Genomic DNA, 13,812 nt, shown 5'->3' with positions numbered 1-13,812 from the left:
TTTCTAAACTTTAAGGGTAATTGAGTTTGTTCCTACATGTTAGTCCCTTTGTGTATATCCATAAAAGGCGTGTAACTGCTGAAGTGAGAGAACTGTGTTGTGATCTAATAAAAATAATATACAAAACTCCAGTTATAACTGGATTAGAGAGATTGACTTAGCCTTGTGATTTCTTTAATATGGAAATACATTGTCTTTGAGCTAATGTATTTTGAATGCCAGGTGTTTACTGCTTCTAACTTTAAACTTTTGTAGGTATAAATGTTTTTGACTTTGGGTATTGTGATAGATGATCAAAAGGATACTTTTATCAAGTTATTACTTGCATTATAATTGTCTTTTTAAGTTGAGCATTATAAAAGGAAAGGATATTTTTTTGCCGTTAGTTATGCTATAAACTGGTTAAAATTTTAGTGAACATATACTTGCAATACTAAACCACTGCCTTACAATTTACTTTAGTTAAATAACAAGAAAGCACTAGCTGGTGAGAACAACTTCACAGACACAATGAGGCATATGTTGTCGTCACGTTTGAGCATGCCTGACTGTCCCAACTGTAATTATAGAAGAAGGTGAGCTGATGTTTTTAATGAGTTCATAATAAAACATTAATCTCTTGGGTTAGAGAAAAGAGGATATCAAATATTGTAACTGGCACAGTGCATTTAATAAAATTGAATGCAACTTCAAACGATACCTTTTTAGAAATCTGTGACACTGATAAGTTTTATTACTATCTTAATTCTTGAGCAGATGTACTTGTGATGACTGCAGCCTTTCACACATTTTAACATGTGGCATCATGGATTCACCAATAACAGATGACATCCATATTAACCAGTTACCACTACAAATTGATTCTGCTCCGGATTATCTGTCTGAGATCCGCCCACCTAGTATGTCTTCAGCAAGCTCAGAATCAGGTTCCAGTTCTCCTATCACAATTCAGCAGCACCCAAGACTCATCCTTACAGATAATGGCTCTGCACCAACTTTGTGAGTGCTGTTTTTATTGCAAATTTTGGAATCCTAATGAAATTGAGAGAACTATGGAAGACAAGTTACGGAAAGTTTGATAGTCATTTAAAGTGAAACTGTCATTGTTTAAAGATTTAACACTTATATTTGCAGTAGTACTTAGCCACATTGGGGAACTTACTCCGAGAGGTATCAACTGCCTGAATTCATTACAATGAAGTGGTAATTCTTGAATATATGTCTTAATTTTATGCCTCCAAATGGCTGTACATTCAGGAGTTCAGGGAGACATCCACCACAGAACCCTGCATACACGTTTAGCCACTGGCAGTGGTAAGGATAAACTTTCTGGATGGTGACCTGCTAGCTAGATGACTTCCTGTTGTTCCACACATTTTTTTCACATCATCTGAGATCTTGCTTTAGACATCTACCCTAAGTGAAATCAGGGTGGATTGATTTGAATCACTGATTTTGATCATCATGTAAATCAGCAAGCAGGAAATCTTGGTTTAAATCATTGTTTTAAATCTTGTTTTGCATTTGTACTTTTTAGGTATTTTTCCAAAGAAAATTTGAATGAGTGGTTGGTAACCATTAAAACGCGTTGGTTTGCCTTTATGCTGTATATCTTGCTGCTTTTGCATACCAAAAGGTTATGCTGTGTCTATACACATTACTTTCATTGAGATTCTTAATTTTATATGAGGATGTGAGGGAGATTCCCAAACCTGAGCCAGTCTTTTTAGGTGACAAATCTGAGGAACTGTCCCAGATTGAGATGTCATTAGAGGAGGTTTTGGAACGAATTGATGAACTAAACAGTAATAAGTCACTAATGTGACGCCAATTTTTAAAAAGGGCTCCAGAGGTGACCCTGGCAATTACAGGCCAGTAAACCTGACTTCAGTGCTGGGTAAACTGGTTGAAACTATAGTAAAGAACGAAATTGTTAGACACATAGATGAACATAATTTGTTGGGGGAAGAGTCAACATGGTTTTTGTAAAGGGAAATCATGCTTCACCAATCTACTAGAATTCTTTGAGGGTCAACAAGCATGTGGACGAGGGATCTAGTGGATATACTGTATTTAGATTTTCAGAAAGCCTTTGACAAGGTTCTTCACCAAAGGCTCTGAAGCAAAGTAAGCAGTCATGGGATAAGAGGGAAGGTTCTCTCATGGATTGGTAACTGGTTAAAAGATAGGAAACAAAGGGTAGGAAAAAAAATAGTTTTCAGAACGGAGAGAGGTAAATAGTGGTGTCCCCCAGGGGTCTGTACTGAGTCCAGTCCTATTCAACATATTCATAAATGATTTGGAAAAAGAAGTAAACCGTGAGGTTGCAAATTTTGCCGATGATACAAAACTATTCAAGATAGTTAAGTCCCAGGCAGACTGCCAAGAGCTACAAAAAGTTCTCTCAAAACTGGGTGACTGGGCAACAAAATGGCAGGTGAAATTTCATGTTGATCAATGCAAAGTAATGTACATTGGAAAACATAGTCCCAACTATACGTATAAAATGATGGGGTCTAAATTAGCTGTGACCACTCAAGAAAGAGATCTTGGAGTCACTGTGGATTGTTCTCTGAAAACATCCACTCAGTGTGCAGCGGCAGTCAAAAAAGCGAACAGAATGTTGGGAAACATTAGGAAAGGGATAGCTAATAAGAAAATATCATCATATTGCTTCTATATAAATCCATGGCACACCACATCCTGAATACTGCTTGCAGATGTGGTCATCCCATCTCAAAAAAGATGTATTGGTATTGGAAAAGGTTCAGAAACGGGCAACAGAAATGATTAGGGGTATGGAATGGCTGCCATATGAGTAGAGATTAATAAGACTTGGACTTTTCATCTTAGAAAAGACACGACTAAGGGGGGATATGATTGAGGTCTATAAAACCATGAGAAAAGGAAGTATTTTTTCACACAGCGCAGTCAACCTGTGGAACTCCTTGCCAGAGAATGTTGTGAAGGCCAAGACTATAACAGGGTTCAAAAAAGAACTAGGTAAATTCATGGAGGATAGGTCCATCAATGGCTATTAGCCAGGTTGGGCAGGGATGGTGTTTGCCAGAAGCTGGGAATGGGCAACAGGGGATGGATCATTTGATGATTTTCTGTTCTGTTGATTCCCTCTGGGGCACCTGGCATTGGCCACCTGTTGGAAGACAGGATACTGGGCTAGATGGACCTTTGGTCTGACCCAGTATGGCCATTCTTATGTTCTGTATGTTATGTTAAAAATGGTGAGTAATGTATTATTTATGAGATAAAATATTTACTTGTGATTTGTGCCAAGGTTGAGTGGGAATTCAGATGTAATAAAAAATGTACAAAAGCAGCATTTAAAGGTTGGTTTTTAATTAATCTACCTTAAAATCTGTGTGATATATAAGAAAACTTATAAAAACAGGTTTTGAGTTTTAAAACTAACTGATTATTAAACAAAGGGAGTATTATCTGTAGTTAGTGAATTAAACCGATTGTTCCTGGTCACCATGTCCTTCAAGATTTTAGAAGTAGCAGACCTCGTCCTCCTACATCTACTTTTTGTTCCTAGGTTGGAAGAGGAAAACAAGCTTTCCTGCTTTTTTCAACTCTCAGTTGACTTGTTAACTTTGATCTAGTCATTGAACTGAATTAGTTAAATAAACTGAAATGAAGAAAATATTCTCTTTGCACCTACAGAAGAAGCTAGTGCTCTCAAAAGGTGGCTTAGCATTTCAACAATGTCTGGTTCCAGGTGCTTCACCAGTTCAGTGATTTGACTTCCTTTAAAACTTTGGCAGGAAACATGTATTGCGTAGTGTTTTGGGTGTGGGTTATTTTTTTTGTTTTTGTTTTTTACTTATTCTAATCTATTAAAATGATTTAGATTAAGACCTTAACATAAACTATCATAAATTCAAATTTAACTTTAAATATAAAAATCTGATTTAAACTAGAAAAATCTGATTTTTAAAGTTTCCTTTTAAAATTGGTTTTAATCCTCTGTGAATGAAATATTGTTACACGTGCACCACATGTCTAAGGAATACAACCTTACCTGTCACGTACTAACCAGAGATGACTCAGACAATCATAACTGGTGTTTTTCTGGTTTGCCTTACAAAGAATCATAGAATCCTAGAATATCAGAGTTGGAAGGGACCTCTGGAGGTCATCTAGTCCAACCCCCTGCCAAGAGCAGAACCAATCCCAATTAAATCATCCCACCCAGGGCTTTGTCAAGCCTGACCTTAAAAGCTTCTAAGGAAGGGGATTCCACCACCTCTCTAGGTAACGCATTCCAGTGTTTCACCACCCTCCTAGTGAAAAAGTTTTTTTCCTAATATCCAACCTAAATCTCCCCCACTGCAACTTGAGACCATTATTCCTTGTCCTGTCATCTGCTGTCACTGAGAATAATCTAGATCCATCCTCTTTGGATCCACCTTTCAGGTAGTTAAAAGCAGCTATCAAATCCCCCCTCATTCTTCTCTTCCATAGACTAAACAATCCCAGTTCCCTCAGCCTCTCCTCATAAGTAATGTGTTCCAGACCCCTAATCATTTTTGTTGCCCTTCACTGGATTCTCTCCAATTTTTCCACATCCTTCTTGTAGTGTGGGGCCCAAAACTGGACACAGTACTCCAGATGAGGCCTCACCAATGTCGAATAGAGGGGAATGATCACGTCCCTCATTCTGCTGGCAATGCCCCTCCTTATACACCCCAAAATGCCATTGGCCTTCTTGGCAACAAGGGCACACTGTTGACTCATATCCAGCTTCTCATCCAGTGTAATCCCTAGGTCCTTCTCTGCAGAACTGCTGCTTAGCCTCTCGGTCCCTAGTCTGTAACGGTGCATTGGATTCTTCCGTCCTAAGTGCAGGACTCTGCCCTTGTCCTTGTTGAACCTCATCAGATTTCTTTTGGCCCAATCCTCTAATTTGTCTAGGGCCCTTTGTATCCTATCCCTACCCTCCAGCGTATCTACCACTCCTCCCAGTTCAGTGTCATCCACAAACTTGCTGAGGGTGCAATCCACACCATCCTCCAGATCATTAATGAAGATATTGAACAAAACCGGCCCCAGGACCGACCCTTGGGGCACTCCGCTAGATACCGGCTGCCAACTAGACATGGAGCCATTGATCACTACCCGTTGAGCCCGACAATCTAGCCAACTTTCTACCCACCTTGTAGTGCATCCATCCAGCCCATACTTCTTTAACTTGCTGGCAAGAATACTGTGAGAGATCATGTCAAAAGTTTTGCTAAAGTCAAGGAATAACACGTCCACTGCTTTCCCTTCATCCACAGAACCAGTTATCTCATCATAGAAGGCAATTAGATTAGTCAAGCATGACTTTCCCTTGGTGAATCCATGCTGACTGTTCCTGATCACTTTCCTCTCCTCTAAGTGCTTCAGAATTGATTCCTTGAGGACATGCTCCATGATTTTTCCGGGGACTGAGGGGAGGCTGACTGGCCTATAGTTCTCAGGATCTTCCTTCTTCCCTTTTTTTAAAGATGGGCACTACATTAGCCTTTTTCCAGTCGTCCAGGACCTCCCCCGATCGCCATGAGTTTTCAAAGATAATGGCCAATGGCTCTGCAATCACATCTGCCAATTCCTTTAGCACTCTCCGATGTAATGCATCCAGCCCCATGGATTTGTGCACGTCCAGTTTTTCTAAATAGTCCCGAACCACTTCTTCCTTCACAGAGGGCTGGCCACCTCCTCCCCATGCTGTGCTGCCCAGCGCAGCAGTCTGGGAGCTGACCTTGTTCGTGAAGACAAAGGCAAAAAAAGCATTGAGTACATTAGCTTTTTCCACATCCTCTGTCACTAGGTTGCCTCCCTCATTCAGTAAGGGGCCCACACTTTCCTTGACTTTCTTCTTGTTGCCAACATACCTGAAGAAACCCTTCTTGTTACTCTTAACATCTCTTGCTAGCTGCAACTCCAGGTGTGATTTTTAGCCTTCCTGATTTCACTCCTGCATGCCCGAGCAATATTTTTATAGTCTTCCCTGGTTATTTGTCCGATCTTCCACTTCTTGTAAGTCTCTTTTTTGTGTTTAAGATCAGCAAGGATTTCACTGTTAAGCCAAGCTGGTCGCCTGCCATATTTACTATTCTTTCTACACGTCGGGATGGTTTGTCCCTGTAACCTCAATAAGGATTCTTTAAAATACAGCCAGCTCTCCTGGACTCCTTTCCTCCTCATGTTATTCTCCCAGGGGATCCTGCCCATCAGTTCCCGGAGGGAGTCAAAGTCTGCTTTTCTGAAGTCCAGGTCCGTATTCTGCTGCTCTCCTTTCTTCCCTGTGTCAGGATCCTGAACTCGACCATCTCATGGTCACTGCCTCCCAGGTTCCCATCCACTTTTGCTTCCCCTAGTAATTCTTCTTGTGAGCAGCAGGTCAAGAAGAGCTCTGCCCCAGTTGGTTCCTCCAGCACTTGCACCAGGAAATTGTCCCCTACACTTTCCAAAAACTTCCTGGATCGTCTGTGCACCGCTGTATTGCTCTCCCAGCAGATATCATGATGATTGAAGTCGCCCATGAGAAACAGGGCGTGCGATCTAGTAGCTTCTGGTAGTTGGCAGAAGAAAGCCTCGTCCACTTCATCCCCCTGGTCCGGTGGTCAATAGCAGACTCCCACCACGACATCACCCTTGTTGCTCACGCTTCTAAACTTAATCCAGAGACTCTCGGGTTTTTCTGTAGTTTCATATTTGAGCTCTGAGCAGTCATACTGCTCCCTTACATACAGTGCAACTCCCCCACCTTTTCTGACCTCCCTGTCCTTTCTGAACAGTTTATACCCATCCATGACAGTATTCCAGTCATGTGAGTTATCCCACCAAGTCTCTGTTATTCCAATCACATTATAATTCCCTGACTTTGCCAGGACCTCCAGTTCTCCCTGCTTGTTTCCCAGGCTTTGTGCATTTGTATATAGGCACTTGAGAGAACCTGCTGATCGCTCCTCATTCTCAGTATGAGGCAGGAGCCCTCCCCCTCACACGCTCCTGCTTGTGCTTCCTCCCAGTATCCCGCTTCCCCACCTGCCTCAGGGCTTTGGTCTCCTTCCCCCACTGAACCTAGTTTAAAGCCCTCCTCACTAGGTTAGCCAGCCTGCTCGCGAAGATGCTCTCTTCGTTAAGTGGAGCCTGTCTCTGCCTAGCACTCCTCCTTCTTGGAACACCTTCTCAGGGTCAAAGAATCCAAAGCCTTCTCTCCTACAGCACCTGCGTAGCCATTCATTGACTTCCACAATTCAATGATCCCTACCCCGGCCTTTTCCTTCCACGGGGAAGATGGACGAGAACACCACTTGCGCCTCATACTCCTTTAACCTCCTTCCCAGAGCCACGTAGTCTGCAGTGATCTGCTCAAGGTCATTCTTGGCAGTATCATTGGTTCCCACGTGGAAAAGCAGGAAGGGGTAGCGGTCCGAGGGCTTGATGAGTCTCGGCAGTCTCTCCGTCACATCGCGAATCTTAGCCCCTGGCAAGCAGCAGGCTTCTCTGTTTTTTCCTGGTCAGGACGGCAGGTAGATGACTCAGTCCCCCTGAGGAGAGAGTCCCCAACCACCACCACCCGTCTCCTTTTCTTGGGAGTGGTGGTCGTGGGACCCCCAACCTCAGGACAGTGCATCTCATGCCTTTCAACTGGCGGAGTCGTCTTCTGCTCCCTTCTCCCAGACGGATCATCTGGGCCACTCCCCGCAATGGTACCTGGGGAGAGAACATGAAAACGGTTACTTACTTGTCTCTGCGTTGCTGGTACATGGACGTTCCCCCTTCTTCTGGAGGTCACATGTTGCCAAATTTCTTCACCGTCCTTCTGTCCCCGCTGCGCAGCCTGCTCTGAATCTTCAGAACCTTGTGCCCGTAGAAGCATATCCTGACATCTGTCCAGGAAATCTTCAGATTCTCTTATGCAACACAGGGTCGATACCTGTTGCTCCAGACCTTGAACCTTCTCTTCCAGTATGGAGACCAGCTTGCACTTTGTACACACAAAGTCGCTTCTGTCCTGTGGAAGAAAGACAAACATGGCACATCCAGTGCAGGTCACAACAGCTGAACACTCCCCATCCATATTACCGTCCTACTACGAGCTTCCTCAGGAGATGCAGTAATTACTCAGAGAAGCTGTCAGGGTGCAAGCCTCAGTGGGCTTACCCCAGGCGAACTCCCAGGCAAACTCCTGCTGTTTGCTGCTCTGCTGTTCCCCACTGCTCAGCTGGTTAGCGGAGCGCTGGCTTTTTTAGACAGCCAGGCTCACCTGAAACAAAACACTCCCAACTCCCGCCTTTTTCAGCCAACCGATCAAGCACTCGCTCAAACTTTCAAGCAATGATTGAGCAACGATAAACCTGAATATAAGAACTGCTTAATGATTTTTTTTTTTTTGGCTATCTAGTGTGAGAACAGGAGACTTTTTTTGAAAGGTTAGTCACCTGATTACAAGTAACTGACTTCTGAAATCTTCTATCAAGACTGTTGAGTTGACATTAATTAAGACTCCTAGCAAAGATTCATGTGCAGTGAAAAAAGTTCTTCTCTCATCTCCTTCTAATAATCATAGTGATTTTAGAAACTGAGGCATTTGATATTGCTTCCTGACCCTTCCCCAAAACCAGAAAGGGGTAGAAATGATTTTAAAATTGTGGGAGTGGATTGAATTTTTTATTCCCGACCCATCAAGCCTTCTTAGCAACTATCTAACTACTACACCCTGTTACAGTATGTGGCACATCAACAACAGTGAAGAACATTTAAGTTGATTCTGCTATGGTGATCAGTAGTGAAATAGCTAACCTCAGTATTTTAGGGAGTTGTCATTAAGATTCAACGTTAACATTTTATTGAAGTGAATGGGAATAGCACAAATATGTCAGTTATTGTTTCAAGCTAATATCACTTCATTGATTTCTACCTGGGTCTCATTTCAAATTTTCTCTTTGCATTTATTATTGCTAGACTTACTGCTTTATGTTCAAGAATCTATGCTTTCATTATAATCTTGTGCAAAGTTTATTGAAAAGGGCATTTATATGGCCATTTATGCAGTGGCGCAGTTGCATTATACTCAGTGTTTCTGATCACTGTAATTATTTTTCTGTTTGAAGCAGTTAAAGTGCCGTTCAGCTTGTTTGTTTATTTTGACACACATTTAAATCAGCATGTTTCCAAAACAACTAGCATTGTGCAAGTATTTCAATTTTCCTATCTACTTAAATACTAGCATCTATATCTCTCTCTGTTTGCTGTGTTGATACTAGCCTAATGCCTAAATGAGACCAAAACAGTTGTTTGGGTAGTTCTATGATGTTGCACTGTGGTGTTATGAAAAACATCAGTAGGTTTTCTTCTCCTGTATTTAAATTATCTGTCTTCTAGTTCTTCATCTTCGTAAAATTTTCAAAGATGAGGGTGGGCTTTTGTAATATTATGGATCTGCTTTTGCCAATATTTTACTATATTATCTCAGAAGTTCTTAAGCTAACTTCAGTTCTCCAAGAATGAAGATCAATAATATTAACTGTCTTCTGAGATACTAATTTAAACCGCACTTACTGAAGGCAGTATTATCTACAGACAGACACTAGTTCACTCTTCCTTCAGGGGAGGATCATTCTGTTTCTCAAATTAGGGCCTAAATAATCTCTTAGGTATTTCTATCCCTGTGGCACATGTGACGTATGCCTAATGGTACTGTACTGTAATTAAATCTCAGCAAAAGTCTTACTGGAATGCAAAAGGACATAATAATACACTTAAAGAGCTCTTTATATGTTTGAGTGCTATACAGATATTACTGCAACACCCTCGTGAGGTAGGTAACTAAGCTTGCATACTTTGTTCAGTTGTGGCAGGAAAAATTTCTAGTCCCCTATTCAGGAATTGTATGAATAGGCACTATAAAAAGGCCTGAAGGATGAATGCTTTTTTTTTTTATTTTTTAAACATAGCTAAGCTAATATAGTGTGGTATCCAAGAATGCGTTATTAGGGGGAAATTTTAAAATGAATGATCATTAATCAAAAAATGAGATTGTTATACTTAGTAATTCATGTAGGGAATTCTGGCTTAACATGTCAGTGCTTGAAATATTTTAAACTTTTACAGTTCATACATTTTCTACCAATAAACTCATTGAAATAAGGCTTTTGTCTCATCAGAGCAAAGCTGGATTTACCCTTCATTGTGTTTTGGCATGGTGGAGTTATTGGATTTCTTGATGGCACAGTATTAGGGAAAAATTACACATAAAAATACTAGAAAATCTTTTTAGCCCAGGCTTTCTGGTGAGGAGTTAAGCTAGTACCTTAAACAGGCTAGATGGTAGGTAGTTAGCAAGTCTGTTTTAAAAAACAGCTATCTTTTAACTATTTCGAAGCAGATCAATTTAAATTGAAATACAAATTATGTATCTAAATTTTATTTCATTCCAATGTTTTGTAACTGCTTTCACAGTGGCTTAGGTTACTAATCATCATCATCATCATTTATGTAAACCTCTCTTTCCGCAGTGGTAGTGATGATGAAGATGTTGCACCATTATCAGCAAAATTTACTGATATCTATCCATTGAATAACTATGATGATGCAGAGGTCGTAGCCAACATGAATGGAATCCATAGCGAATTAAATGGTGGAGGGGAAAACATGGCATTGAAAGATGAGGTATATGGCACTTTACATAAATTTTGTCTTTAATCTGTCAAATGAAATAATCATTGGAGACTAGTTTCTTTTTTTTTTTTTTAAACTATGGATTTTCAGTCTCCTCAGGTGAGCAGTACTAGCAGCAGTTCTTCAGAAGCAGATGATGAAGAAGCAGATGGGGAAAGCAGTGGTGAACCACCAGGGACTCAGAAGGAGGAAATAAGTCTAGGAAAAAGAACATTAAGGAAAGATGAGGCCAAAATGGATAGTCCACCCCCATCTTATCCGAGTCAGCAGGTATAGCTCACTGAAGTCTTATATCCATTGTAAGTTACCTTTAAAATCTTGACTATTTGAGAATGAGTGAAAATAGTTTAATTAGAAGGTAAGTTGCAGATATAGGGAATCTTTTGATCTCTTAAGTTGTCATTATGAGACTTAAATTATTTTCACAACTGAATATATAACCGTTAGAAATCTAGTGTTGGCTGGCCTTCTTGAAACTGAAATCTGAGACCTTTTGTAAGGAGTTGTACTCTTTGCTGCTGCTGTCTTAAAAAGACTGCTTCCTGGTTGAAATAGTACTTCAGTCAGCATGAACTTAAACTGTTGAACTTATAACAGAAATCCAGGATGAACTTACTGTTGTGAGCTTGAATGGTGAAAAACTTTTAGTTAAGTGATGGACAGTGATTTTTTCCCCATTGTTGAAGTAATTAATGAATATTTCAATAATTGATCTAAAACTGATTTGCAAATGTAGGGGAGTCTAGGATAGTTCAGTGCTTCATACTTTATATAGATGTCTTGCATGTAGATCTGTTGTGACTCAATATTTTATTGGATTGCTGATCTGTTTACTAAAAATTCCCAAATATCATACTTGGCTCTCTGCTCAGTGTGTATTAGTTTCTATTTTAATGAGTAAATAAAAAAAATTAGTCAGTTATGTGTGAGCTAATTTTTTTAAAAGACAGTTGCTACAAATCCAAGGGAACCTGTATGTACTATTGATTAAAAACAACCATTATACTTTATTATAAATCTGCTTGCTTGCATTCATAATGCCATATTCTGACTGGATCATTTCCAGACTGGTAATCAAGCTTTTTAATAGTTTGATTGTGGAACAAAATCAGTTGCCTTCGTTAATTCCTTCCAAGCAAGAACCAAACCGCGCTCATGCTTTTGTAGCCCTGACCACAGGAACCACCATAAAAATGCTTTGAATAGCTTTACGTTGCCTTTGCTACAACTCTGGACCTGTGAACCCTGATGAATATTAACTTTGGTTTTAAACCTGTATAAATGTGTCAATTGCTCCTTACCCATTCTCCTTCATTATACAAGACTAAACAATATTTAGACTTGCTGTTTTATGACATTTAAAAGAAATAAAACTATCTGAATTCCTTGTCTGACAAAATGAGGAGAGCAACTTTTCATTCCTTACAGGCTGACCAAGGTCCAAATACTTGTGAATGCCATGTTTGCAAACAGGAAGCTTCAGGTCTGACTGCTTCAGCGCTCGCAGCCGGACGCCTTCCTGCTGGCCATCAGTTTGTGAACCCAGAAAAACCTGCACATCCTGCACTTCACCTTTACCCCCATATACATGGACATGTACCATTGCATACTATTCCTCATCTGCCTCGTCCACTTATCCACCCTACCTTATATACAGCTTCCCCCTTTACACACAATAAGGTAAGTGTGACTAAAAAAATGCTTTCTAATTTCAGGAAAACAATTGTAAATTTGTGTGCATTACAGTAATTTAACTTAAGGCCTTATTGGCACATTACATTTACTTTTTTCCTAATTTATAAAGGTAATCTACTCATACATTCTGTAAAAGGGAAACCTGAAGTTGAGAATACCCCAGTTCTGATGGAATTTGGCCATCACTGGATTAGCAGTTGCTATCGTAAGGCTAATCTTGGTAAAGATTTTGTCAGTTTCTTATCAATTGGAGTAGATGTAGGGACAAGAAAAAAGTCTTTAAAAGATCAGTGTTACATTTAATGTAATATGGCTGTGCTAAATTTTAAATTTGTATATATTTGAGGTCAAAAGTTAATAGAAGAAAGGCAGCTGTTGTTCCTTTTCAACATTACTGTCCTGGATTTGGGTCAAAATGGTAATACTGTGAATAAGGTCAAGTGTAGAGGACTACTTGTTCAAGGTTTTTGTGCTTTTAGGAGAGAGTAAATTCAGCAAAGCACTTCTGCAAAAGAGCATGGTTAACTAGCAAGATAAGGCTATTATAATCCATGTTCATCTGGAGATGTTCAGGCACTCTGACACTTCAGTGAGTGGGGCCAGATAATTGCCTGGTTAGTTTTTCAGAAGTTGCTCTGATTTAAATTTTTGAGGGTTTTTTTGCACTTAATGAAGACTGTCAGATAAGACTGAAACAAAAATGTGATTCACCTTTGCAGTACAGGTCTGCTCTGAAAAGGGATTCTAAAAATTAGCTCTGTGGAGTTCCACATCATTTTATTCAAAATCAATTAGTTAATTTTTCATGTATAAAGTATTCTAATCAGCCCCATAAACTCAGTCTGAGCTTTGAGTGGTGCCAAACAGGGCTGGGTGGGGCAGGGAGGGAAGATTCCTTGTGCTCTCATGCATAATTACCTCTGAAATGAAAGGTTAGTGGGATTGTGTAAGTAGTGTGGAAGGCTGAACTTAGCCTGTGTCATGCTGTCTGGAGTGGCTCACAATTGTGACTGTCTATCTCAGGGCACACTGTCAGAAAACAGGGCAGACACCCCATGCTGGTGTTGTGTTCTATAATTAGATTTCACAAAGGCAATAACAAATGTGAACTTCTGAATCACTATACTAGTCTTACCATATTAGGTCACAGATAGTCCCCTTAGGCCCTCCAGTCTACCTTGCCACCTAGACAAACTGGACTTTGTGATTAAACCAAAAATCACAATACACTCAAGTTGCTTCCAATGCCAAGAGACCAGTCACTTACTCCCAATCAATTGGTATTCTAGATCTGACACCAAAGACCACTCTGGTAGCCAATTGTATAGTAAACTAACTAACGGTTTATTAGCTAAGAGAAGGAAGTGAGAGTTATTGAGAGATTAAAGCATGAGTCAGTTTGTAATTCCAAATGGTGGTAGTGAT

The 13,812-nt window shown here is 40.2% G+C and overlaps 1 protein-coding gene across 1 annotated transcript in view; it reads left to right on the top strand.

The window, feature by feature from the left end:
• The window catches only part of FAM193A (family with sequence similarity 193 member A), a 103,069-nt gene that overhangs the window by 65,173 nt on the left and 24,084 nt on the right, over positions 1-13,812 (top strand). The window contains exons 10-14 of the mRNA XM_084625861.1: positions 463-575; positions 757-999; positions 10,530-10,683; positions 10,783-10,962; positions 12,121-12,372. Coding sequence (XP_084481987.1) covers positions 463-575; positions 757-999; positions 10,530-10,683; positions 10,783-10,962; positions 12,121-12,372 — 942 coding nt within the window. The remainder of the gene's footprint in view (positions 1-462; positions 576-756; positions 1,000-10,529; positions 10,684-10,782; positions 10,963-12,120; positions 12,373-13,812) is intronic.

This window comes from Lepidochelys olivacea (assembly GCF_965140295.1).
Source record: "Lepidochelys olivacea isolate rLepOli2 genome assembly, chromosome: 4".
Classification (NCBI taxonomy): domain Eukaryota; kingdom Metazoa; phylum Chordata; order Testudines; family Cheloniidae; genus Lepidochelys; species Lepidochelys olivacea.
This window is presented reverse-complemented; position numbering and strand designations above follow the sequence as displayed.